The sequence below is a fragment of the Oikopleura dioica genome, chromosome 1 (genome assembly GCF_907165135.1).
Source record: "Oikopleura dioica chromosome 1, OKI2018_I68_1.0, whole genome shotgun sequence".
NCBI lineage: Eukaryota > Metazoa > Chordata > Appendicularia > Copelata > Oikopleuridae > Oikopleura > Oikopleura dioica.
In genome coordinates, this window is record NC_137291.1 from 1,612,236 (window position 1) to 1,639,407 (window position 27,172).

Sequence of the window (27,172 nt, forward strand, 5' to 3'; positions counted from 1 at the left end):
GATAAGCAGCTACGAGCCCGAAGTATTTCTGATTTGACGTTTTGTACCCAACTGACTTTTTTAAACGATAATTAAGGGTCACCCGGATTAAAACGAATCGATAAATTATCATCTTGTTTGAAATTTACGGAAAAATAAACGATTTTGAAGGAAAAAAAAGGTTGATTTTTATTAAAAATAATTTTTCTAATTCACGAATATCTTCTTGAATCCCTTATTTTATTGTCAAAAAGAATGATCTTAAAAAATTTTTAAGAAAGAAATCTTGTAATTCTATGTTTCAAGAAGACCCACCCTTATTATCCGCTTCAAAAATTGATCCCTCGGTCAATCCTTTTAGCATCTTTTGATCCCACGCCGAATATTCTAGCGCCGATTCTGATTTATGGACCGCGCGACATGACATTTCCCATGTTTCGATAAGATGAATTAGATGCTTTTCTCGGGCGAAATCTTGCATCGCGCATCTGCGTCCTCCAAATGCTTTGGAAATGGCGTTGTCGACCATTGTCACTTTTGATAAAAACACATATCAACTCAGACGGCGGCTCTATTTTGGGTGGCGAACGCACAAGTTGCCGTGCTTGGAATTAAGCCTTATCAGGAAGACTGATAAGCGGCCTTGTCCGCAGCCTCATTCTAGAGTATTCCAAATTTCCCTTTGAGTTTTATCATACGAACATAATTATTTAAGGGGGTAGTTATGGTTTAACTTGATCTTTGGTCGCAAAAATTACTCGAAATAATATTTGAACCGGCAGAAAATCGAATTTTTGGCAAATTTTCTTAATTTTTTCGATATTTTTTCAAGAAAATTTCTGTAAAACAGCTCAAAATCCGCAAATTTATGATAAAAAAAAATCAAAAAACGAAGATTAAATTCATCGAGAATGAGAAAAAACGAAAAATAAGGGTGTCACTACGATAAATCTTCCGAATCCCCGTTTTGACCGGTGTTATCACCCGAGAGTCTAGTACCACAAGGCAAATTCTAGCGCAGCGCTGAAGATCTACTAGACTACGTCCTGCATGAATAACAAGCTGTAAGAATTTTCAAGAATCGCGTTCGAGAATGTCACGGGACTCTCTTTTCAGTACACTGAATTTAAGTCCACCCCCGGGCTGATAATAAGGGCTTGCGGTTTGAGCTTGTTTATCTTGAAGGGTGCTTATTTTTAGGTTGAAGGGCGGCTTTTCCTGAATCCAGAATTCTAGCGAACAGACTCGAATAAACAGAAAATTGGGAAATAATGCAATCAAAAACATGCAGTCTTGCAGCCAATTAACGAAGACAACCTTCAAAAAAGTCAGCTACAACGGCATGGAAAGCCTCCACTTACAGCAGATAAGGGCTTATCAGAAAGCCAAATTGGTGCACCGCACCGCCAGGGCGGGGCCATTACTAAGGACCACTATCTCGCTGTTTTCTTATCATTTCAGGGTTTTACAAAAAGCTTTTACCGCGAAAATTTCTTCCAAAAGGATCAGAAATCAATTCTTTCAATGCGAAAAAGATGATTTTTTTTGATTGGAAATAAGTGATAAAAGAAAAAAAAATGACGCGCTCTTTATGATGAGTTTTTATTGCGACAAAGATAAAATGAAAAATATAAAGTACTTCGGAGAGAAATAATGATGGATCAGTGTTTTTCTATTTCTTGCGATAAGACGAAAAATAGGGATGAACGCGACATACAGATCGATGCGGACCTTAATTGTTTACAAGCGAAGCACCCGATTGTTCAGGGCATTGGAGATTTTGTGAATAAATACGATCCTACTAGGAAGGGGTCGTCAAAAATGATATTTTTTTTATAAAAAAATTTTCAAAGAATTTTTATTTTTTTTTCTTTTGATGATTTCTGAAAAGTGAGAGCTGCAAACTCGACGAAAATGGAATTGCCGCCTTCGATTTCACGGATTCAGAGTGCCTCGAAATCACAGTTGGCCAATCTTAAGCCGAGAATGGCCCGAACTCTGATGAGTACGATGAAATAATTTACACCGTCACTTATGAAAAACGCGTTGCGGACGATTTGGTCGCTCAATATGACTTAGAACAAGTCCAGATTGCTTATGCTGTCGAATGTAAGGGCGATCGATCTAGAGAAGTGGATGCAATCGGCGTTTCATTGGAAGGAATGGATGTGTCTGAGTTCGAGGATACAGTGGAGTCACCAGCGGGTAAAGTCGACAAAGCGAACATGCCCGACATGACTGTTGATGGAGCGCAATTCAATCCGAACGCTGTGTTTCCTCCTGGAAAAACAATGAAATTAGATTTTTCGAATGTCTTTGAGAATCTTATGTAAAATTTGATGCTATGAAAAATTAACTAAACTAATGGTTTTCAGGCAATATCGAATAGACAATTGTCAGTCAAACGGAGCTCCTTTCGTTACAAAAGGGTGTCTTGAAGAAAACTGGGATCAACTTGGCTTTGATATAGGAAATTGCTCAACAGAGCTTTTTTCTGTTTTATAAAAATTAATTTTAATTTGAGTTCTGAAGACTATTGAACGCAAAATAAGACAGTCGATCGATGACAATAACAATCGCGCCTGTTTTAGCGGTAAATTCAAAGAATCTGATGGAGATTTCTTGCGAAGGTATTTTCAAGAGTTTGAAACTGATAGAAATTTATTTCTCAAGTTATTTTTTGCAACAGCTGCCAAGGAAAATCAATTGACTATGGCAAACTAGATTCTGATGATTATTACCAGACGTTTATTGGACTATCGACCAGAAGTCTCAGCGAGCAAGATAGAACTTTGTCTCAAAAATTCTTAATCCAACCTTTTGATGATCCTGTTTTGATAAAAATTGATAACCTCGAAATGGTATGGACGATGATATAGAGATATGGACACAATTCAATATTAAGTTGGTTGAGCGAGAAAGAATACTTGGAACCGAACTTGAGAAATCTATAGCGACAAATCGAGCTAAAGATGTCGTGAAAGAAAATGGGTTTTTGTCATTCATTCTTTTCTTGTTAATGATTTTGCTCAATTAAAACTGACATTGACCCTTTTTTGTTTTTATTCGCACCGTTACCGACTGTAAATTTCGGATTTTAAAAGTTTTTCTTTGTTGTCTCCCAAAAATTCCAAGGGAAGATCTTTTTCTTTATTTCAAGCAATCAGACTGACGATTCAACAAATCGATCAAATTTTGACCGATTTAAAACTCGGACATCCTCAAAATTTCCCTCCAAACATCCCTCTCCACAAATTGCCGGCGAAGTAGTGCGTGAATAAATACGGCAATTTCACGAACGAAAGGCGGCTTGAGCCCAATAAAACCCAAATCGGAAGCAATTTTCGTGTTCGCGAAAGACGCTCGAGCGACAAGCGGAAATTTTAAGTTGTCTTTTTTCTTGTTCTTTGAAAATTTTTGGCTCATGAGTTTTTCTTTTTTTGGTAAAAATACTAGAAGAAGATACACAAATAGATAGAGCTCAGGAGCGAGAAATAAGTAACATTAAATTTGGATAGGCTTGAAAATTCAAATTTCTTTTTTTAAGAAATTACCAATTTTTCGTCCTCGATATCTTCTTATGGTCTTAGTTTTTCATTATATTTGCATGAAAAAAGTCCATGAATGATTCTTGTCAGCCTTGGAACTTCTATCGCCAAGATCTCCTACCGATCAACCTGATAGTTCTGGGTATCCTTTCAAATTGCCGAGCAAGGTGGCCATCTGATCTGAACTAGTGACTCTTTTCTAGACCCGGTCAGATTCTAGCGCACCTGTCCGATCAAAATCGCGAAGGACGACCACTCTAGCGCCGCTCCGAGCCCTTTTATAAACCTCGAGAACAATTCAAATTTCATAAAAAGCACAAAACAGTTTAGAAAAAAACTTAAAAATGCTCAACGAAAGCCTAAACGAAAAATTGATGAACAAGATGATTTCTATTTTCAGCTGCGGATCAAGCACTTTTGAAAAATTCGAAGACGAGAAAAAACTTCCAGAGACGCCCGATTTTGGAATGAAACGAAGATCTATTCATTTTTCGATGATGCTTGATCATTTGACCAAGCTTTGAGTTCCTTCCTTTTAGTTTCACTATTCATTCTTTATTTATATTTTCTGTAAAAAGACAATACAAATATCATTTTTATTTTTTGCTTATTTATTGACAGGATCATTTGGGTGAGCAGCTGCCCATCTTCGTATTCCGTCCATGGTTCCAGCCACGGCTTTAGAATCGACAGGGTCAAATCGATAGGTGTATCTGGTCAAATAAGTCACTGCATTCTTTGTTTCCCTAACTCCAGCGCCCTTCTTGTCTCCTGAATTCAAGGCATTTTTTCTGACAAGAAGATGGTTCCCGACCTATGTAACTGATGACGACTTCTTCATGGTTCCGAACTCGCCATAAATCGTAGTCACCTTTGTTGAATCCTCTTGAAGCTTATTTTAGCATCAAAAAAGAATATAGAATAGTGAAATCAAGGTAGAAAAAGTGCTAATTACAGTGACTCACGAGTAAAAATCATTTTTACAAGTACATTCATCGGATATATTATACAAGGGATCATTCAGATGTTCTAACGTGATTAAATTCCTATCGTCGATGTAAAAAGCAATCCCAATTTTTATCGCATCCCCAGCGAGGCATTCTTGTCACGGTTATAAACAAGAAGTACTTGAAAATAGCGAAAAGAGAAATTTTTTTCGAGTTTTTATCCGAAGTTCCTATATCAATCGTTTGTCCAGCTGGGCATCTTTTGAACAAATAATATTGCGAATAAACGAGATCTGCATCGTTAAAGCTAAAGTATTTCCCAACTTACAAATCTTCTTCAGAAAGAAGTCACCTCATTACATAAAAATCAGCTGTCGTCTCATTTTTAATCGTCGTGTACTGATTTCCCATCGTCTTCTCTCGCACTATCTGTTATTAAAAGAAGAAAAATAGGCCGGAGGATATTTATCTTGTTATTTCTCTGCCAATGAAAAGCAAATATTAATTGCAAGAGTCTCTTATGACTCAATTTCGAAATCAAGGAAAGTCAGCTTCTTTTATGAACCCATTTAAAACCAAGATTTGGGGAAACTATCTTCGTCTGAACTTTGAGACAAAGGTCATTTTAGCTCAACGAGCTCCCACGCCTTTTGAAATACTTATCACAGATTGAATAATTTACGCCTCCTATTTCTATTTCGAAGAATGAGAAACCACGTAATAATGTCCTCAGAATCGCGAAATTCTTACTTTATCTACATGTGTATGTAGACAAGGCTTAGTTGCTCTGGGTCTCGCCCACATTTTCGAGCAATTTTCTTGAGCTCAAGACACAAGGGACACAACTTTCTTTCAACCAGTTTGAACTAGACAAAAAAGACGTGCTTGGCAAACGTATTATTTTTTTATTGATCTTCCGCTTCTGAAAATAAAACTTTCCAAAAAACTGAGAGAGAAGAGAATATTGTAGATGAAACGAGAAATCGATGGAAAATATTCTTTGATAATCTGAAACGGGTCATAAAAAATCAGCTTTGTATTCTGAAAAATGTCTGCTTTTATGACTCGAGAAAAGTGTCGTTTGTTTTATAATAAACTTTTTATGTGTTGGAAATGCGTTTACTTTTTGCGGGATCATGCCAAGGGATACTGAACTTAAGGGGATAGATATCAAAAATCGACTTTCTAACAGTTTTTTCTCCAATTTTCAACTAAGTGACCTCCTTATTTTTTCTGCTCAAAATTTATTTTAGGCAATTATCTTTTTCCTTTGGAAGCCCTTAATTAAGATTTCTTGAGCTTTCGAGGTGCTAAAAGGCAAATCTGAAAATAAATAATGGTCTAATTTTTTTTGTTTCCAAAGTAAAATAAGGGTGTTACTAATTTAACTTTGGGAGAAAAGTCTGACGGAAAATGGCGATTCTTGATATCTACCCCCTTAAAGGCTTTCTGCTGCTAAAATAAGGGTATCCCTTCGAAAAGCTTGGATCCTGGCGAGTCAGTCCCCTTTGCGGATCATCCCCTTGTTCTGACTTCCAGCTGAACTTGATTCAAAGTCTCGTGATTGTCAACTGGATGATGATTGGCTCGTTTTTCTGCGAAAAGCTTATTTCAAGACTTGGCTACCGATTAACCCTAATGCTTGGTGGATTTTTGATGATGCTGGGAACGGGTCTTTCCTTTTGCGCGACGAAGATTTGGCACTTGTACATTTCGTATGGCTGTATTGCTGGGCTTGGGATTGGATTAAGGGACGAGGGGGCGATAGTTTTACATGAGAATTTTGTGAATTACATTCCGGTGTTCAATATTTACCCAGCTTCGTTTTCTCGATAATCGACCCTCGGATAAAAAGTTATTTGCCTCACATTCTTATCGCTGGACGATACTTTGACAAGTACAGAAACATCGCGCTAGCTCTCATTACCGGAGGAAATACGATAGCTGGTCTCCCGCTGCCTTTTCTTATCAACGGCCTTATCAATAATTTTTCATGGAATGGAGCGATGCTGATTTATGCTGGAATCGTTTTTCACGTCACTCTTTTCGCTCTTCCCTGCATTTTACCGGAATCGGACGCGACAGAAAGGATTCTTTCGGAAATCACGGAGAAGATGGATGAACCACCTTCAAAAGAGACAATAACAAAAATTGGTTTTCATATTGCCGAATCTTCGCAAAGGTAAGTGCTTACTGAATTACAAGTTGACAATCTTGGGCTTAATTTCTCAAATTTATTCAGCATTCATGGAAATCCATACGGGAGTTATTTGCAAATAAGCGACAATATAACAGAAAGCAACTTGATTAGTCAACGATCCGCTAGAATCATCAGAGATAAGGTTGGTCCATAAATCAACTTATCATCCATATCTCCCTCAGCTTGATCCTGACATAACGACCTCCCGCCTGACAGTAGCTGACTCAATGATCCTCTTCACCGAGTCGCGTCTTCTTCCCCGCAAGTCAAAAAGCACTACTCCTGGTCCAAATTCAGAAGAGACCATTTTCGCTCAGTTCAAGAATCGCCGCTTCACTGCCATGTTCATCTGCGACGTTGTTGGATTTTTCAGCTACATGATCATCTTCCAGTATTTCATCGACAGATTGATCAATGGAATAAATCTTGAAGTCTACGAGGCACTTTCTTGTATGAGTTTGATTGCTATTGGTAAGATTGTATTTTTGATGATTTTTTTACTCGTTGAGGAAATACGGTCTCGAAAATCGTTTGCGGCATCTTGTGCGATCGAAAAATCATCAGTACTTATGGCATGATGGCTTGGTCACATGTCATGTCAGGAATCATGGGACTCTGCATCAATTTTTCAACAAATGGTAGGCAGGAAAAGATTATGTTAAGTCCTGACAACCCTGTTTTTAAGCTTCGACTTCCCTTATCTACGGTGCTTTGATGGGGATTTCTATCGGCCCCTTTTCCCTAACTCCCTGTACATTTGCTGACCTGGTGCCTCCAGAAATGCTCGCTCCTGCCATGAGCTTGCTGACTTTTTGGGAAGGAATTGCGCTTTTTCTAGGCCCCCTTGTTGGAGGAATGATTTATGATTTCTCAAAAAGGTAAGAGATTATTTTCAATCAAATTCATTTTCGCGCCTTTTAGCTACAATCTGGTCTTTTACGTCGGCGGGTTAATAACGCTGATTGTCGGAGTGATACCCTTACTTGCATCGTTCAATTTTAAAAGAATCTGTTCAAAACGAAATTCAAACTGATAAATATATTCAAATCATTTTTACAGGGTTGAATTGTCGAGCAAAGGTCGCTTCGCATCTTTGTCTCGAAAAACAGTGTTTCTTTTGGAAAATTCTAGGTCGTTAAAGTCAGCCATTGACTGCATCATCGGCCGGTTCTGTGTTTCAGGAAGTCTGAGAGTCAGATATCCAGCGAGGAGGCCAGCAAGACCGAAGAATGTGAAGGAAAAGCCAGGAACGCTCTCGTCGAGGCCGAAAATTAGGGGAGAAACAGCACCGCCGATTCTTCCGCCAGCAGAAGATATTCCAAGCGCTGTGGCTCTAGAATCAGTGTTGCGAGCGAAAATAAGGGTATTTGTACCTGATGCAAGTTGGATAAAGCTCTGCAGTATACACATAAACAATCGTAAAAGTCGCGGAGGAGCAGAATTTGCCCCCAAGAGCCAGCCACTTTGAAATTTCTTCCGTCCAGCTATCGCATTCTATTTTCCCTCCAATCTCGCAGTCGTTTTCCATTATCTTTTCTCCAGAGTAGCAGCCCGAGTTCAATTTGACCATCATCGAGCCAACGCAGCTGAGTCCCCCAACGACGAACAAAAAGCAAAGAGAACCTCGACGACCGAGTTTCGAGCGGAGAAAGAGCGGAGCGACAAGTTTTGCAAAAGCGTCGAATATTCCACAAAGAGCGTTGTTCATGAAGATATCACCAGAGAGACTTCCCGCGTTTAGCCCGAGCCCGTAATAGACCATCGATGTGACGAACCAGTTGAAGCACATGATCAACGTCAATTTTCGCAACTTCGAGTTTTTAAACAAATCCACGACGCCATAAGATTCACAAGCAACAGAGCTTTCCGGAGCGAGGAATTTTTCTTCAAATTTATCGAGAAAATTCGTGTCTATCGATCCGTTTGTTTTTGCTGACAAAGCTGCCAAGTTTTCTCTTGCTTCTTTGACCATTCCTTTTGAATAAAGCCATCTTGTCGAGCGAGGGAGAGCAAAATACATTGGAATAAAGGGGATTCCAACCCAGAGAAAGGCGATTTGAACATCGTGCCAATCCCGGTTGTAGTAGCCGATTATCGAGAGAACCACAATTCCAAGCTCGAAAAACTGGGTGAAAGGCTCGAAAAGGATCTTTAAGGGTGTCAACAACGATTTCGAAAAAGTTTTGACCTCACTCAATCGTTGTTGACACCCTTAATTGAGCGACTCATATAAGATCTAAGCCATGCCTGAAGATGTTGAGAGCCAATAAATGTTCTCCAAGAAGGCCCAATCTGTTCAATCACATAAACATAACTAACCACTACGCAGGCATGAGCAAAAGCCCCCGCGAAAAATCGAAGAATCGTGAAACCAACTGGTCCTTTCACAAAGACCAGCAGAAAATTCGTCGCCAATCCAAGCGTAAATGCAAGAAAAAGCCCTCGTTTTCGTCCGATCCGGTCAGAAATCTTGCCAAAGACGATGGCGCCGAAAAGCAGACCAAGCATAAAGATTGAAATGGAAAGTTCTGAGGACTTGATCTACGAGTTTTCTTCGCAGAGCCAGTTGAACTCGGTGACGGCAGTTTGTGTGAATGGATTTTCGGGGGAGAAGACAAAGCCACTCGTGCAGATTTCGCATTTTTGAGGAAGATTCTCGCTAGAATTCGGTGCTGAATATGCTCGGCATGGATTTGAAGGGGTCACTTTTTCTATTTCTTTGAACGAAAGGGATGAAAAAGCTGGGTTTGAAGGGCGGCAGCGGTAGTTTTGAGGTTTTGCGTTGAGTAAAACTGAAGCATTTTGAACGCAGCCTGAATATTTTTCGAGTTACTGGGAAATGAATTTTCTACTTTACCGGAAAAGATGATAGAAAAAGAAGCAAAGAAAAAGATCTTCAGCTGATACCGCGATATCTCTGGAAGTCTTGTATAAATTTGATCAAAACCACTGTATTCCTTCTTCATTTTTCATCCTCTCTATTTTTTCTCCCAAATTTTGCAGCTCAGCGCTCACGATCTAAGCAAAAACAGCCTCCGGCTCAGAAAAAAAATAACACAAAAGATTACTTTTTTTCAAACGCTGAGAGTCATTAAAGCTTTTTGTTTTTCGCGGAAATCTTTTTTCAATAAAAGTTCCGATGAATCAACGGAAAAAGAAATGGAAAGTAAGGAGGCATGCCCTCAGGAATAAGATCTGACATTGAACAGAATACAAAAATCCTTTGAAAAGATTCGTGGAAGAAAATGAACTTATTATTCACTTTAATTTTATTTATGGGCATGAAAAAAAAGAGTCCACTAAAAACAGCAGTTTCTGATCCAGAGTTGCAAATTTGGCTTCATTTTCGCTGAGTTGAGCTGAGCTGAGCTGAGTGAGAAATTCTCTGAGCTGAGCCGGCCTATTTCGGAGCTCACTGAGATGAGCTGAGCTGAGCTGGCCATTTTCAGAGGTGATTGAGCTGAGCTGAGCTGAGCAGACCTATTTTAAAGGAAGTTGAGCTGAGCTGAGCTGAACAGACCCTAATTAGAGCTGAGCTGAGCTGAGTGAGCTGATTTGATCTATTTTTTACTGTTTTTTAGTAGTGAAATTGTGTTAAAATCATTGAGCTGAGCTGAGCTGCATGATACTTGTCTGAGCTGAGCTGAGCAGAACAGATCATGTTCGAGAATAATTGAGCTGAGCTGAGCTGAGCTGAGTGATTATTGTCTGAGCTGAGCTGAGCTGAGCAGATAAATTCATTTACGAAAATCAGTGAGCTGAGCTGAGCGACTGCTCAGCTCACTCAGTCAGCTCAGCTCACTCAGCTCAGCAAATTTGCAACTCTGTTCTGATCCATAAAAGATCAAAGAAAGTTCTATGCTGAACCTCTCAGCTAGTCAAGTATTCAGCTTTGATGAACAATATTGTAATAAATGCAATAAAATAATGACGCTAGTAAAATCTTGTTCAATAAAACGTTATAAATTCCTATTTAAAAAAGCTATTTTCGAAGCCGTTCCAAAAGAACTTCTTCAGAAAATGGAAGAAACAATTTTAAGAGAGATTTTTCTTCGTAAAAAATGGGTTCTTGTTCTGTTTTATTTCGCGCTGACACTGTAAGTTCTTTTAAGAAATATCTTCTAAGTAGAATCGAAGGTTGGTGCTTACCAAGCCGGTGTTGAATGTGATCTCTGAATATCACTCTTCTGGTAAGTTGAAAATTATTCGTTTTTAACGAAACAAACGTTCATAGATTTAATGAGCCAAATAACAGCAGAGGATCTGGACGAGTCGACTTACCAATTCCTTCAAAGTGGTCCAAAGCCTTTTCCATCCTCCAAGATTAAGCGTAAAGCTTGGCTCGGCAACCTGTGTAGAAAGCCCGAGCCAGAGTCTAAAAGAACTTGAAGACCCTGACTCAGCTTTCTACACAGGTTTCCTAGCCAAGGCGAAAAGTGACCGGAGACGATATTCATAACATAACAGTTCTCGCGGCAGGTTCGGGTGGCAAGGTCTTTAAAGCTGGGCTCGACAAGATGTTTTTAATATCGGAGTTAGGGCCTATTAGGCTCCTTAATTTGGGATGATGTCTGGACTCGACAAAAAAATTACGTCAAATTTTGCGTGGGCGGCTACTCGGCAGCTCATTCGCCGGTATGCCGATTTCAGGCTTCTGATTGGTTGAAAATTTCCACGAAAAATTTGTCGAAATTGACGGTTCCAGACACCTCCCCCTTAATTTGCCCTTACTTTATATACAAGCATAAACGACCTTCATTCTTGTTCTTTAGGCCCTGAATCAAGCCATATTGTCGAGCCTAGGTTCAAAGGTTTCGAGGTAGTTAATTTCTTCATGACGTATAGTGAAGGAACGGACAGCATTAAATATCAATTTCACATTCAAAATCTTGAAAATGTAATGAGATCTCTTTTATACGAAAATCATTCCTCTCAAGCGGAAGAAATTTGCGAAGAAAAAGGAGCATCTCTTCCTTGGTTTGAAATTGCAAAGTCAAGTTCGCTTTCTGAAAAACCGTTTTGGGTCGAATCTGAATGCGATTTTCTCAATCAAACTATTCAAGCTTCCTCTGACATAAGGTGAAATTATAGACATAGTACTGTTACTATTCAATTTTCAGCAAAACGGTGCTTGAAACTCTTTTGAGAATTTCCTTCAAGAGAATCAAATGTTGGTTGCTCAACCGGACTCGATTCCCAGCATTCCCGCATGTCTTTCGCCTGTTCGACGACATCAAATCGACAGTAAAAATGTATTTACTTGATAAAAACTCAATTAAAACCTAGCGTTTCGAAAGCAATACCTCTGCAAAAACAGCACAGACGAGTTCGGAAGAGTAATTGTCTTTCATAGTCAAGAAATTTTATGTGAGCTGCAGAAGATTAATACCACTCATATTCAAAAATATAAAATTTTGGGCTTGTCTTTTGGACTCGAAACTGTCTCCACTCGAAATCTTTTTACTCGAAATCTTTTCCCATCGAAATCTTTTTACTCGAAATCTTCTCTGGTCGAAATCTTTTTCCTCGAAATCTTCTCCGGTCGAAATCTTTTAACTCGAACCTCTTCGAGTAATTTTAATTCGAGCCCAGAAGATTTCGACCGGAAAAGATTTCAAAAATTTTCGTTTTTTCTCTTCAAACAAGATTCACGCGGAGCGTGGCATCTCTTCGTACAAGGTTCACGCGGAGCGTGCCAATTCTTCCAACAAGATTCACGCGGAGCGTGCCAGTTCTTCCAAAAAGGTAACTAACCTAACATACCTGTCTTTTCCTAGTTTTTATGGCACGCGGAGCGTGCCCTTCTTCCAAAAAGGTAACTAACCTAACCTACCTGTCTTTTCCTAGTTTTTATGGCACGCGGAGCGTGCCCTTCACTCTCAAACAACTTCATCTTCCAACAAGGTTCACGCGGAGCGTGCATTCTCTCCACGACGACGACTTTCCAGCATACCTGTCTGTTTCTAGTAACTATGGCACGCGGATGCGTGCCTATCTTCTTCCCCTGAACGAAAATTTGAACCATGTATATACTGGTAGCTAGGGGTGGGACGGGGGAATTTTTAACGATTTGGCCTGCAACTTTTTTCCGATTTTTCAAATAAATATCTTTTTCGTTCGAATATTATTGAATTTGAACCATGTATATACTGGTAGCTAGGGGTGGGACGGGGGAATTTTTAACGATTTGGCCAGCACTTTTTTGGCGATTTCTCAAAAAATTATCTTTTTCGTTCGAAAGGCCCCTTCCCACCCCGATGTTTGATTTGACAGACAAACTTGTCTCCCTCTATATAAGTTGCTGCTTCCTTTGGCAGAAGGTCGCATGCATCTTGTTTGACATTCGATACTTATTTTTCATCTTTTGGCAGAAGACGAATGATGAGTAACGAACTTTTTAAAATAATTCGGGTACTGTGAGTTTCTCTGTCAAATCAAAAATATGGAATTAAAGTACTTATTTCTTGGCAAAATCTCTATTAATATTCGTCATCGGGATATTACTGGCAAAACTCTTTGGCAGAAGACTTTCACTGGTTGTATCCCTTGACATTATTTCTATAAAGATTTGCTTCGAAAAAGTCCGTTCTCGGGTCGCGTTTTAGAAAAGGCCCTCTTTCCCCCGCGTTCAGCCCACGCTTTCGATTTAGTTTGTAAGCGCGCCAAGTTTGAATGGCCAAACATATCATAATTATTTTTGAACATTCTAGCGACTGAAACAAGAGGTTAAAGAAGATTCTTCTTTTGTTGGATAAAGAGAAGCGAAGTTCATCTTTTAGAAAAAGTAGGTTTCGTTTAATTTATTGTTTTTGATTGCTGTTCAGATGACAATATGCACAAATCATTGGGAAGTATGCAAAGCGATTAATGGAGCTTTTGAAGTTTTTCAACAAGGTGAATTTCTTTTTAACGGTACGTCTGCAATAACTCTTGTTCTTTATCAATACAACGACTGATTGATAATGTTTGAGTCCTGTTTGTACCACTAGCAGATACCCCGTTCCATAATTTATCGCTTCTAGCCAACACCTGATTTTCTCTTCTGGCCAAGTTCGCCGTCAAAGCCAACGCCTCCGACACCAACACCGCCAATATTGACTGAAGAACTGTATATAACATTTTCTTGTATTTGACTATTTCTTTAAATCTACCTCTTATTTGCAATTTTGTCTTTCTTTATTCTCTCTTTTTTGCTACAAGTTTATGTGTGCTTTTTAATTGATCATTCTTGCGATCTCCGGGACTTTTTATTAATAAAATATTACATGAAAACTGTCCACGGTGGAATTCACTATCTCATTTTCTTTTATACTTATGATTTTTTCTAGAATGGGATTACCGCCGTGGCTGGCTAATAATGATCCGTTGAGTCCACCATCCAATGTTGCTTCCAATTCTTCGACATCTACCTCTGGATTAGAGCGTTTAAATTTACTGTCAGGTGCCAGTTCTCAACGAAAACGCCGGCCATTCGACCACCTTGGTCTCGTTGAGATACCTACGAAGCGATTTGATGGATTTCCTCTTATTTGTAATCGCTATCAAAACAAGGACAACAAATGTGCTTCTCCTGGCAGTGTCAACAATCCAGCAATTGAACGACCGCATCTTCATGCAAAAAGAAAAGTTCTTCACCCGCTAAATAACTCTGTGCCCACCACGAAAATTCCGACAAAATCTGATGTTTCCGACTATAAGTCAAACGAAACTCCTATTGAGGTGGTGGACTCTAACGCAAATATTGCTGGCGCGGAAGTCATTTGCGAAATTTCTCTTCCGGCTGTTAATTCTGCATCTTCTATGCAGAATTCTATCGATTCTCCACTTGAACACGATCGTAAATCAATTGAAAATCCTCTCAATGAAGTAAATTCATCGAGTATCGATTCCGTTACTGCTGTAAATACTACAATACTCGAAACGCAGTCTCTCCCTGCTCCTGAACAAGTTCAACTCGAATCTCAATCATTAACAGTCCCCTCATCTACCTCTGAAGGCTTTGTCGAAGTCTCAGAGACTAGCCCTACTGTCTCTCCTGCTGATCCGGAAATGGTTGCCTCTGAAAATGTCGCGTGCTCTCCTTATCAAGTACTTCCAGTGACTCTTCCGCTGATGTGAACTTAGCTCTTTCACTTGCTGATTCATCAAGATTTCCTACTCCGACACCATCATGCCGCGAAAAGACTGAGACGAATAAAGCGTCAAATGTTATTTATCGACATATCGGCCGAGCTACGAATCCTAGCCAGAAGTCTTTACCTAAAGGCTCTCCCAATTGCCTAAAGAAGCTAACATTTGTCGCTACTGGAGACGGAGTTAGCCTTAACCGCGACGAATTAAAGGAGCTAATTGTTAAGTTTGGCGGTAAGCTTACTACGCAAATTTCACGTCAAACAGACTATCTTATTGTTGGTCCGAATAATTCTGGGCAAAAGAAAATACTTGATGCCAGCGAAAAGGGCGTTAAGAAGATAAGCGAGGAACAATTCTTGGATCTCATTCGTTTCCGGTCTAATGGATCTAATAAGCGCCCTTCTAGCAGCCGACCGCGCGAGACATCTGATACACGGGAGTATGTTCCTCCAATTAAATATTCTTCAAATCGTGCTCAGCTTCTCCTCGAAAAAAAATCTGTATTGCTCACAGATGGCAAATCTATAGAACAGTAAGTGCTTCTTTCCTTAAAATTCTACAAGTATTATAGGGTTTCTTCGGCAACTGTTTCTCAGGGTTCTTCTTTTTCCGGCATGGAAAAAGCAGTGTATTGGACGGATAAGTACAAACCATCTATAAACGATCTTTTCGGGCATTCTCGTAAAGACAGCGCTGTTAACAAGCTTCGTGAATGGCTGCAAGAGTGGCATGACAACCGTGTTCTCGAAAGCAAAGATTCCTCTTATCATCCAAAAGGCTCTCCTGGTTCCTATCGCTCTATTCTTTTAACTGGTCCGCCGGGTATTGGAAAAACAACTGCTTCTCATGTGGTGCCGAAGTCATTGGGAATGCGAGTCATCGAATTTAACAGCTCCGACAAGCGAAATCGAACAAACGTACAAAATGATGTTGCGAGTTCAGTGGATTTTGCTCATATTCATTCGATGCTCGATCAATCGGCTTCCTTCTCATGCCCTGGAGAAGTATGTCTTATGGATGAAGTCGATGGAATTGCTGGAAATGAAGATTTCGGCGGGTTTAATGAACTCAAAAAGCTGCTGAACACTTGTCGTATCCCTATCATAATGATAGCAAATGATAGAGGCAATCCCAACATCCGAGCGCTGATTAAAACCTGCTATGACCTTGTTTTCCCAACTCCTTCTGAAACAGCAATTTTGGGTATCTTTTCTTTGTCTATTTCTTGTTTTTATTTATTAGGGAGATTGTTTCATATTTGCCACAAGGAAAATCTCGATCTGCAGAAGAGTGAACTTACGCTTATTGCAAGGTCGCACAATTACGATTTTCGAAGAATACTTAATACTGTGTTTATGATGTCAGCTGACAAACGTCGCATTAACCTCAAAGATGAATCGATGGACAATATTGATCTCAAGAAGTTTCTACCGCTTGATGGTCACCATACGCGCCCTAAAAGTCCATTTGACGCTTGCAAAAATGTTTTCGATGCCAAATTTTCTCTTGATGAGAAACAAGAATTGTTCTTCAGTGATTACAACCTCCTGCCAAATTTCGTTTATGAAAATTACGTCAGGGTGAGACCAAGTGACGCCAATGAGATTGTATGACTTTTTTTTCAACAAGTGTTAATATTTATTTTAGGAACACATGCAACTCATCTCAAAGTCTGCGAGCGCCATTTCGTCTTCCGATTTAATGAATCCCCTGTCAACGACTTGGAGGCTTTTGCCAGTTATTGGCGCCTTTTCTACAATTATTCCCGGTGTGTATCTTCGAGGCTCTTTTGGATACAATCGCATGAAATTTCCCGCCATTTTCGGAAAGCAATCTACTGCTCAGAAGAATCGTCTGATTGCAGGTTTGAACTTATTTTATTAAACAAATAATCAATTTGCGCTAAGCTGAGCTCTTGGCCCATCTTTCATACAATTCCTCTCGCAAAATGGATTAAGCAGTCGCATGGACCTTATTACGTGCTTCCTCCCATCTTTCTGCGAAATCCTTTGCCTTCCACTCGTTTGCGAATCCTCAAATCAAATTCCACGGGGAGGGAGTCCAAATCGTCAAAGGAATGCTAATCGACAATAGGTATATATATATATTATCCAAATGATATTTTTTCATTATAGAATTACAAAAAACGACATGGACAATCTCCTGGAGCTAAATCATTGGCCGAATCAAAGGCATTTGCTTTTTCGTGTATTACCTTCGGTCAAAAGCTCCCTGACAAAAATTTGCAATAAGTCGGAAGGAATATTGCCCTATCTTGTCGATACTAATGCTCCTCAAAAGAAGAAAACCTCGTCGCTTAAATCCATCTCTTTGGCTATCGAGAAAGAAGGGTACTTTCGTTTCTTACTTAAGTTTTTCTGAAAAAATACTTGCTTAAGAGAAAACTCTGCAAATGCAGCGGATTCTGGCGAAAATATATCAAATTGGATGACGAAAGCGCAGGCAAAAATGAATGAGATGACGAAAACTAAAAAGTCGGCCGTAGAAATACAGCAAAAACGAAAGAAAGAAGAAAGAAGACAAAAAGAATTGTCTTCCATGGAAAAGTATCTGAAAAGAAGAAGCAAAATTTTGAATGATGAACAATAATTATTTTCTATTTAAGTTTTATTATTTGAATAAATTGAAATCATTATTAAAAGCTTCACGGTGAATTCAAATTCAAATGAATTAATTCATTTCTGTCTTATTTCGTCTCTACGACTGTCGATGGATACCCTTAATTACACCACTGCAGGTTAATATCATAAACTTTCACTCATGTTATCTAAAGCGACTTGCTCCATAGTAAGAATAAACTCCTGCTTTGCATCAAGTCGATATTTTGAATCTACCCCTGCATTTATATTTTGCGTGTATCATTTACAGATAAATCATAATTAAATCTGTTTCTTTTTATTTGATATTTAATCACAGATATCCTCGATTTTTTTCTCCTCGATATGCTCTCTTCTTATTCGCTTTGGGAGGACGACTTCCTTATTCGAATATTTCGTTGGGTCGTAGCACCAGAATGTGCTAAATTCTGGCTTCTTCTGGTTGCGCTTTTTGCTTCCCGTTCCTTTCGTTTTTTCCTTTCAAGTTTCGTTTCATTGGCATAAATAACCCGTTCTCGTTCAGCATTCTTCGCCATCCTCAACCACGATTCGTAATAATTTTTATGGAATTCACACGGAGGGGTTCCTAAGATGCGTGTTAAATGTCTAATCGACGTTAGTATTGAATTGAATTTACCTTCCCACGGGCCTAAGTTGCCTTTCATGACTATTATTGTTTCGTATTCCATGCAGCAGGGTAGCTTTCGTTCCTCATCTTCAGCGTCTTAAATATAATCTTGCCGTTTGTGCCAAAAGAAAGAGGGCTTATCTTCCCAACTCGATATTAAAGCTGCGAAGACAAGTCCGAATCGGATGCTTTGTTATTATGAGCCTCACCGATGTCTACGTTCATTGATGCTTCGACGTCTTGCATATCGGCTTTCTCCAAAACAACTTCGTTGCGAAGATACCCATTAACATCAGCTTGTTTCTTTTCTCTCGCGTTTGTGATGAGTGATCCAACCGCCGGGTCATCTTGATTTTTTCCTCGTTTGAAACAAAATTTATCATACCTTGCCATAACTGGTCGATTGAATCCATAGATGTTTGCGACGCATTGATGATCGGGTCTACATTGGCACCCTCGTTCATACTGATTTAATTGTAAGGCTACGGTAGGTGTTCATTTGAAAAGGTACCTGCTCAATGAAGAATTTTTGTCCGCCGTGGCTGACGTCGATGGCCGATCTAAGGCTTCTGCAGCTATTTCACTGTCATCTATTCGGGCGTTTTCTTTTAAAAATTAAACCTAAATGACTGTGTATTATTTTTACCAAAATAATCGTCATTGAAGTCATTGTCGAACTGGGAGCTCCAAAATCTGCGTCTTCAGCGGCTAATTCAGAGCCATTTTTTCTGTCGTGTTTTTCTAAAGGCATTTGTTACGAAGGACTTCGATTAATCCTTACCAAAGTAACTGTCATCGAAAATCTTGTCGAACTGGGAGCCCCAAAATTACCAGATGCAAGAGATCTCTGTGACATATTTAAAAAATGAATCCGAATGAAGCAGTCGCTCTTGTGACAACTCACCTCGTGTCAAAATTTACTTATTGCTCGCGCCGTCTTAAAAATGTCGGTCAGACTTGCCTCGATATTTCATTGACGCAACAACGGGTTCGAATCGAATCATTAACATTATTTAGTTATTTTTATTTTTCGTTAAGGGGAAACGAAGATAAAATTAAAAAGACTACAGGGGCTTTAATTCCTTCATCTTATACGGTCTTTTTTGTTTTGTTAGGTTCGATAGCAAACTCATAATACCAGCGCTTTCTTGGGAATGCTCTTCGATCTCACTAATCATAGTAATTGAAATCATCTCTCTCGTTAAAGGCAAAACGAAAACAAATTTAAAAGGGGGACCATAAGGCCTTCTATTACCCAATCTAAATATTTTTTAAAACTTTGCTTGGTGTGATAAAATACGTATTAAATCGAAGCGGGTTTGACACACAAGATCGCTACAATGCTTAACAATCGTAATTCACTTTATTGTAATTTATTGTGATAAGCGCAGTTCATTGTGCATACAGTAAAATTATTTTCATCTACTTCTTGTCCAATAGTTGGTGCACGTATTCGTCTTTATAAAAATAATTTTATCTAAAATAGCAATTATCGAACTAACCAAAACTTTGATCATCGAAACTGTCCAGTGAATTTTGTGATGCTGTGCCTTGATTCGCTTGAGTACTAAATTTTCTGAATAAAATTGATTAAGCTTAAAAATATCACTTTTGTTCGTCGAGATTATGTTTTTGTGTAGTGTTTTCTCCAAGCACCGCTGCGATGGCATCTTAATAGCGTAATTTAATTAAGGCCATGTGATCATCTTGAAACGTATATCAATTTTACCCATTTGAAAGCTGTTTCGTGCTGCAGCGGAAACACTTCTCTGTACTGTAGGTCAGCATAGTTCTTCTGTTTATGACAAAACCTATTTTTATCCGACTTACTAATCATTGACTATTGCTTATAAATATTGCTCGAGGGATGCTGACCAAAGCTTGTTGCCTTGTTCTTCCATGATTCTCGAAGAAAACAAAATCTCTGGTGCGCTGCTTGGAAAAATACTCTTTTGTTGCTGCCACAAAATTAATTTGTGTTTGCCTGCAAAGTGCGCCATCTAGGTAGCCAATAGAATTTGAGTAAAGAAGAAAAATTTGCTCTCTTTTCAAGACGAGCTGAGAACCATAAACTTAAAAATTGAAAGATAAAACAAATATTTAAGGGATTTTAACATAATCGATAACTAAGATTATTTATTTCTATTTGTGAGTTTGATAATATTCCTCATTAAAATATCATTCTGACATTTTTAAACACCCTGAAAGTCATGCACCTTGCATAATGGCGGCAAATCACCATTTTATTAACGTTCCATTTGTTTCTAATAAATATAGCACGCGGAGCGTGCAATAAAATGATCTTTTAATCTAGCTTTTTTATTTTTTTTTTTTAACTGTAGTTTAACTCGTGCGATTATTGCTCTACAGAAAGCTATTTTGCCCTGCTTTATTTTCGATATCGGCTTTGTTGAAATAAAATTTTTTCGAAATATGAATCTATGACAATCTCATTGTTGATTTTAAAATTTGCCTTTTATTTCTAGTTTCTAAATTGTCAGTTTTAATACAGGGCAATAATATCTTTGCTGGTAAATTTCTTTCGGCAGGTTGGGCAGGATTCAGCGCGGGTTTTTATTGTCTTGTCAAGACAGGCTCTGCAGAAGATATGTCCGCATTTGATGGTGTGCCGCTTGACTTCCTTGCCATCGTATTTCCTCATGCAGACTGAGCAGCTTTTGATTGGGTCTGAAATTCGTAATTAATTTTTGATACATGACTTGTTACTCTTAAATTTATCGTTACGTACCTACGATATCAAGCTCGTCTCCCATCTTCTCGTAAATATCTGGAATCGAATTTTTGATTTGGCGTAAGCCCGCTTTGCATTTTTCGACTTCCCTTTCGTGGTATTTGAGCCTTTTTTCATAGACTCCTTGAAGTCGATAGACCTCAATGAATCGCTCTGTTTCATTGTCTTTTGATATTAATAAAGTATGCCTTTTATTAAATCAATTCAAAAAATATTAATATCATTCCTGTTTGCGCCGCTTTCTTTGCCTGATTGCAGCATCCCGGGCGGCAATGAAAATTGAAAACTGACAAGTCGTTCGCTCCGCAACTTTTTTGCGGACAAAAAAGTTTTGCATCTGACACTTCTTCGGCGTAGTTTCCGCTTATGTCGTACCATTCGACGCTTTTAATGGTTATTCAATGAATATATGACTTTTTTTTTATGTGATTCATAACCATGTCAATTGAGGCAGTACGTCGCATTGTCATTTGTCATCATGATGAGCGTAACTGAGGCGCATTTTTCTGTTCCGGGACCCGAGCGATCGTACTCTTCTTGTAGGTTACAATTACAAGCCAACATTATATCTGCGTGTTATTAAAAAGTCTGATTTTCTTTGGTTATTCGGCCAATATAATTTTCGTCAATTTTGATAAATTGATTGGCCTGTAACTGTGACCTGTCCTGTTGCGGGAGCTAGAATTTCCATTTGACACGCACCCACATTTCCTGGTGAGGCTATGAATTCTGGGCCTATTTTGAGACGATGCATTCTAAAAAAAATAAAGTCTTTCATTTAATCATAAAGATCGGTTAAATTTTTTCCAGATCGACTTTGCTGTTATAAAATAAACTGACCAGAAAAATATAGACTAAGAATTAAAAAAGTCTGGCACACTGTCTCGAAAAAATGTAGGTCAGGCGGTCGCCCTTATTCACTCATACTCTTTTGGTTTTCACCATTAAGAGACCCGTCTCAGGTGGCCGCCTGGGTTCAGCGGCCATTTTGTGATTCATTTTGATTCAACGCAACCAAATTTGAGTTTCAAATTCTAAAATTTTTAAAATGTTGATAAAAATCGCTGTGAGATCTATTCTAGCAAGTTCTAGCTATTCTCTTTTATATTACGCTTTTGATGGACGACTCACAATCTATTTTCTCTTTTATTTTTTTTCTAGATGCTATAGGCGATTTATCGCGCTTATTTGCGATGCGCTTCTTGTCAAGTCTAGAAACTCCTTTCTGGGCGGTCGTTATGGCGCGCGCGGCTCGAGTCGCCGCTCTTCGGAAATGTTGGTCATGCGGTTTCGTCCTGGGTTCTCCTGTACGTCGCTCTTATTGGCTGTTTGTTTCCGGCAGTGAAACCAAAGAGAACTTTTTCGGAAGATAATCTAGAGAAATGACTGATGAAGATTTTTTCTGATAAGCCTATTCCTTACTGTCATCATGTCTTGAAGTTTATTATTCATTAAATTCTAGCAATTTTGCATCTTCTGTTACCGTATTTTCTTTTTAAATTCTAACCTAAATCCTGCAACAAATATTTCTGTCTCCTTTAATCTTATATATCGATTATTTCCTTGAAAATATCACACGACATTATTATTTCTTTATTACTATAATCAATTTTTTAATTTTGAGTCAAATTCAATTCCTCAGTCCTTCAAGCGAAGTACAAAATTGGGTCGTGAGAGTAGGCGACCAGCGTTAATTTTTTTCAGGTCTTACTGTTAGTCTTCGTTGATTTCGGGCTTTGATGAGTCGAAATAAAAAATACTCCCATGTCGGCGGAGGCGTTACGAATTCTGACGATTCAAGTGAAGAAGAAGATAGAACCTCATCGTTGTTACAAACACGAGTAATTGAAGACAATCATTATTCCGTGTTTGTTATATATTTAGAGAACGACTTCTAACCTGGAATCGTCTGCCACAAAAAAACCTTTAAAAAGAGGCCCGCTGTCGCCTGCTACTCTTTCGGTTTACTGAAATAGATTTGCACTTGCTCAGAAATTTATCTAGGATTCTTTACGTCCCAAAGCTAAGAAAACATCGGCTCAATCAAAAAACGACAAGAAGAATGAAAGGTCGCAGCGTCCAATGTCCACGAATCCGTCGTCCACACAAGACTCGACTCCTAAAAGAGCTCATTTGTCGTCAACTTCTTCTGTGGTTTTTTGTCGAACATTTGGACGTATTAAGAATGTTATTTAGGTTTCCCGTGGTACAGCTAAGAAGATCGTTGCTGAACCGAAAAATGACCATGTTGCCAATTCTTCTGGGGCAAAGTCGCCGTTAGTGACAAACTCGCCCTTTAAAAGGGCCTCCACGTCGACCGCTTCTTTGCAGGTACTTTGAAGGTCATTTGCCTTTTTCTGAATAAATTTTCTAGGGTTCTTTCCGCGAAACAACCAAAAAAATAGCACTTGAAATGAAGAATGACATGCAAAAGACTGCAAAGCAGCCCTCGAAGGTCAACATGAAAGAAGCGCGTGCTCGTAGACTTCCTAAACCCGATTTCGAAGGATTTGAGGATTTATCGATAACTCCAATTAAAAAGGTATTTAAATAAATGGTCTTGCTTCAAAGTGTTTTTCTATAAGTTTATTGCACGCGGAGCGTGCTCATTTGAAACAGTTTAGTGTGAATAAGATTTTTGTTCTTCAAATTGAGTGAATGAACTGAGTTGATAAAAATTTCCATACTTATTTTTGTTTTTAGGCTCCTGTTAGTCAAACAAGCGTATCTGGGACGATTTCGAAGAGAAAACCTTTACCAGCAGCGAATATCCCTTCTTCTGGTAACCAAGCGATGGGCGAAAAGTCGGTCACTTTTCCTGATATTGATGCGAACTTGTCTCATACGAATTCATCGCGAATGGCCGACGCATTGTCTGAGTTGTCAATTAACCGGGTGACTGCGAGCGCTGACGAAAGAACTCACGAATCGGATGGAGAATTTATTGGTGAAAGTCGATCGACTCTTGACAAAGGCCAGAATAATGGAAAAGCCTTGGTTCTGGATGTTAGCACTTCACTGCACAAGACACCCGGATACCGAAGAGCGAAATATAATTCTACTATTGCTGTATTATCGAAAAATCGCAACGCTCTCATGTCATCTACATCGAAAATTATGTCATTAAGCGATCAAGTAGAGAAAGAGAAGAAAGAACAATCTGTTCCCGATGCGGTTCCGCTCCCAACCACCCTGCCAAATGAAGTTTTGGATTTTGACCTTGATCAAAATCTTGCGAGCGATAACTTCTCTGGACATAAAAATGACTACGAACCAAGCGATCTTCCTCGAAACGCTGATGGCAATGGCACGGGCAGCGGTGATGGCAACGGTACGGGCAGCGGTGATGGCGGAGCTACGGGCAGCGGTGATGGCAGAGCTACGGGCAGCGGTGATGGCAATGGCACGGGCAGCGGTGATGGCAACGGTACGGGCAGCGGTGATGGCAGAGCTACGGGCAGCGGTGATGGCAGAGCTACGGGCAGCGGTGATGGCAGAGCTACGGGCGACGGTGATGGCAGAGCTACGGGCGACGGTGATGGCAGAGCTACGGGCGACGGTGATGGTGAAGAAGTTCATCCATTTTGTAGGCCGCTGACTAAAGATGAAGACATGATTCCAGATCCCGATGACTTTGAAAATGCCGCGGGAAATAAAGAAGGCGCTGTTGGCGGACGCAATCAGCAGATAAAAATCGACGTAGATGTTCCACGAATGAGCATACATTCCTTCATATCAAACCAGGGAAATCCGTCATTGTATATGGTGTTTCATGTGCCAATTAAAGATCTCCCTGATTCAATGATAAACCAGCGACAGCCCAAGCAGAGAAACACGAAAACTTGGCATTCTATCAAAAATAAGCGTCGACAAAACTGGGAGAAGAAACAGAAAGAAGTTCAAAGGTGCGAGCCTGCGACAACAGTACCGCTTTACTTTCTTTTCCAGCGAAATAGGATCACCCAAAAGTAAGAATAGTTTTTGTTATATTGGTCTATGGCTGCTTTTAGTGTTGACGGAAGCATTTCGTACTCGATGAAATGCAGCAAATGCTCTGCGAGGCAGACCTTCTACGCGCCAGAAATCTTATTCATCAAAGGAAAAAAGAAAGGAGATTTCGATGTCAACCCAGACTACAGTCATTGCTTCTTCGATACCGCTAAAACAGAGCCAATGTCGACCTTCTGTCGCCCACCGCAGCCACAATATCATGACTGTAGTGGTTTATCATTTGATGAAGCAGGAGAGGAAGTCTACGAGCGTAATGTTCTGGTAAGTTTAACATTTTTTTAAAATTTTTTAACGCTTGATTAAAGAAACTGGTGCACGACGTTGGGTTGGGTGTGAAACCAGACATGCTGAAAACACTCACTGAAAACGTTCAACGAACTTTTCCCGGCTGGAGTCCAAAGAAAAGTCCAGAAGTATATGCTCGCACCCTAACGCAATCCAGATATCGTCTAAAACAACGGATCTTAGATGATTTTAAAACTCCCGACGATCTTTGCAAGTTGGTGCCGCAACTCTACTCCGACCTTCCTCACTTGTTAACGACTGACAAAAACAACATGATGGAATCACGATGGCCTTTATTCCAGTCCCGAAAATGTCTGATCGGTAAGCCGCGCAAAATATTCCTTTTCTATTTCTAATCTTTATGCGAGCGGAGCGAGTTTATCGTTTTTTTTTAGTTGGAAACACTGCCATTTTGAAGAAGCTGCCGAAGCGGGCTTACCAGCTTTGTATGATCGACGGGACATTTTTCGTGGCTGGCGCCTGGCGCCAACTCATCACATTTTCGATGTCCTTTCCCGATGGAATGGGCAATGAAAAATTTGTCATGGTAGCATCAATCTACATGCTTAGCCAGGCCGAGGAGGATTACAGGGAAGTCTTCGGCAATTTGTGGGATGTTTTGTTCCACAAGTTTCCTCAGGTCGCGTCCCATCTTTTTTGCCAAACGGATGCCGAAGCGGCTCTCTACAACGGGTAATTTATAGTTTATCTATTATTCTTAATTATATTTAGAATAGAGAAGGGCTTTGCCGACCGTGGAGTCCAGGCATACGTTTTTCTCTGTACCACCCATACGGAGCGTGCGAATTTCAGACGCCTCAAGAAAATACTCCGTTGGAAAGAAGCTCCGCCTGCTGCGAGGCTGTGCCTCTTTCTTCTAAAGATGCTTGTACGCACGTTTGCATTAATGCCTTTTAATTGAATGTTTTAGCAATTTCTGCGCCCCGATTTAATTTACTCGGTGATGCAGTATTTATTCTGCGTTTTCTCAAGAGTCCCTCATTTTGGCCGTCGGCTTGCGTAAGTAAAATGATGTCAACTTGGCAATTTAAGTTTTTAGGTTTTTCATCAAGTCCTTATGCCATCGAATTATCCAGCATAAATGGGGAAAACGATTTTCATACTGGAGGCTGATGCTGATTCTCCGACACAGAATCGACGGGCTAAGACTCAATACGAATCCTTCGGAGAGTCTAAATAATAGTCTTAATTCTGCGTACCGGGCAAAATTTGGAAGAGTAAGTATAATCAAATTGATTTTGTAGTTTTGTTTTTTTAGCGTCGCGCGAATTTTCTTTCCGATCTACAAGTTCTCTTTGAATATTTCGAGGCCTCTGGTTCTAAAGCCTTGAAGGGTGAATTCATTGAGTATTACGCCGATCCTGCCTACAAAAACCGGAATCAAGCCCTCATCAAAAAAGTTATGGAACACTGCGAATCCATAGATCGCGTCCCGATTGGCGAGCCCGTTGGCAAAGAATGGTTTCTCACTTGGATGGATATCTGCTTAGACTTTTATAAGGTAATATTTTCCTATTGTTGTTTTTGCTTATTATATTAAGACAAACGAAAAGAAGAATAGAAGGAAAAATCACCGTCTTTACGAGCAGATGCAGCGTGAGAATCTAGTGGCGACACTTGAATCCACTTGTGATTTTTCTGTCAATCCGCCCCCTCCTTCCGTGACGAACGAGAATGAAAATAATATTGACAATGACGACGCCGACATGCAGGTCAATGATGTCGACCCTAATCGCCCGGAAGTCCCGGAAGGAAGCAACGATATCTTCTTTGGAGACACGGGATATAATTGCCCCGAGGGGCCCATGTCATGGCAACCGCGCGAACAAACTGCTCACATTGCGCCAGAAATTAGCATGCTTAGTGTCCGAAGAGAAGTTGAGCGTTACAACTTTCTGCAGAATTTGCATTCGAACGATGCAAACAGTGAATCTACTCAACTTGGTCAAAGCGTTCAACGCCCTTCACCTGGTTCCCAAACTGCGGCTTCGAATAGCCAATTGGCGTCCACTTCTGGCGGCGCTATTTCTCAATTCCCGCAAAACAGCGC

At 39.7% G+C, this 27,172-nt stretch overlaps 3 protein-coding genes across 3 annotated transcripts; 2 read left to right on the forward strand and 1 right to left on the reverse strand.

Annotated features, from left to right (window-relative positions):
* The first annotated feature begins 5,961 nt into the window (after positions 1-5,961).
* On the forward strand, positions 5,962-7,707 carry LOC145706621 (monocarboxylate transporter 9-like). Its single transcript, XM_081784046.1, has 6 exons — positions 5,962-6,656; positions 6,717-6,816; positions 6,857-7,145; positions 7,184-7,312; positions 7,360-7,552; positions 7,596-7,707. Exons 1-6 carry the CDS (start codon positions 6,481-6,483, stop codon positions 7,705-7,707), a joined length of 999 nt encoding a protein of 332 aa, XP_081640172.1. The 5' UTR covers positions 5,962-6,480.
* A 20-nt stretch (positions 7,708-7,727) lies between these two features.
* On the reverse strand, positions 7,728-9,800 carry LOC145706662 (solute carrier family 22 member 15-like). The gene is made up of 4 exons (XM_081784092.1): positions 9,532-9,800; positions 8,922-9,487; positions 8,048-8,799; positions 7,728-8,007 (listed from the first exon to the last, which is right to left on the reverse strand). The coding sequence occupies exons 2-4, from the start codon at positions 9,180-9,182 to the stop codon at positions 7,728-7,730; spliced, it is 1,293 nt and encodes a 430-aa protein (XP_081640218.1). The 5' UTR covers positions 9,183-9,487; positions 9,532-9,800.
* Positions 9,801-15,421: 5,621 nt separating this feature from the next.
* LOC145711425 (replication factor C subunit 1-like) lies at positions 15,422-16,764 on the forward strand. The gene is made up of 4 exons (XM_081789117.1): positions 15,422-16,010; positions 16,050-16,387; positions 16,455-16,671; positions 16,715-16,764. The coding sequence occupies exons 1-4, from the start codon at positions 15,422-15,424 to the stop codon at positions 16,762-16,764; spliced, it is 1,194 nt and encodes a 397-aa protein (XP_081645243.1).
* Positions 16,765-27,172: the final 10,408 nt, after the last annotated feature.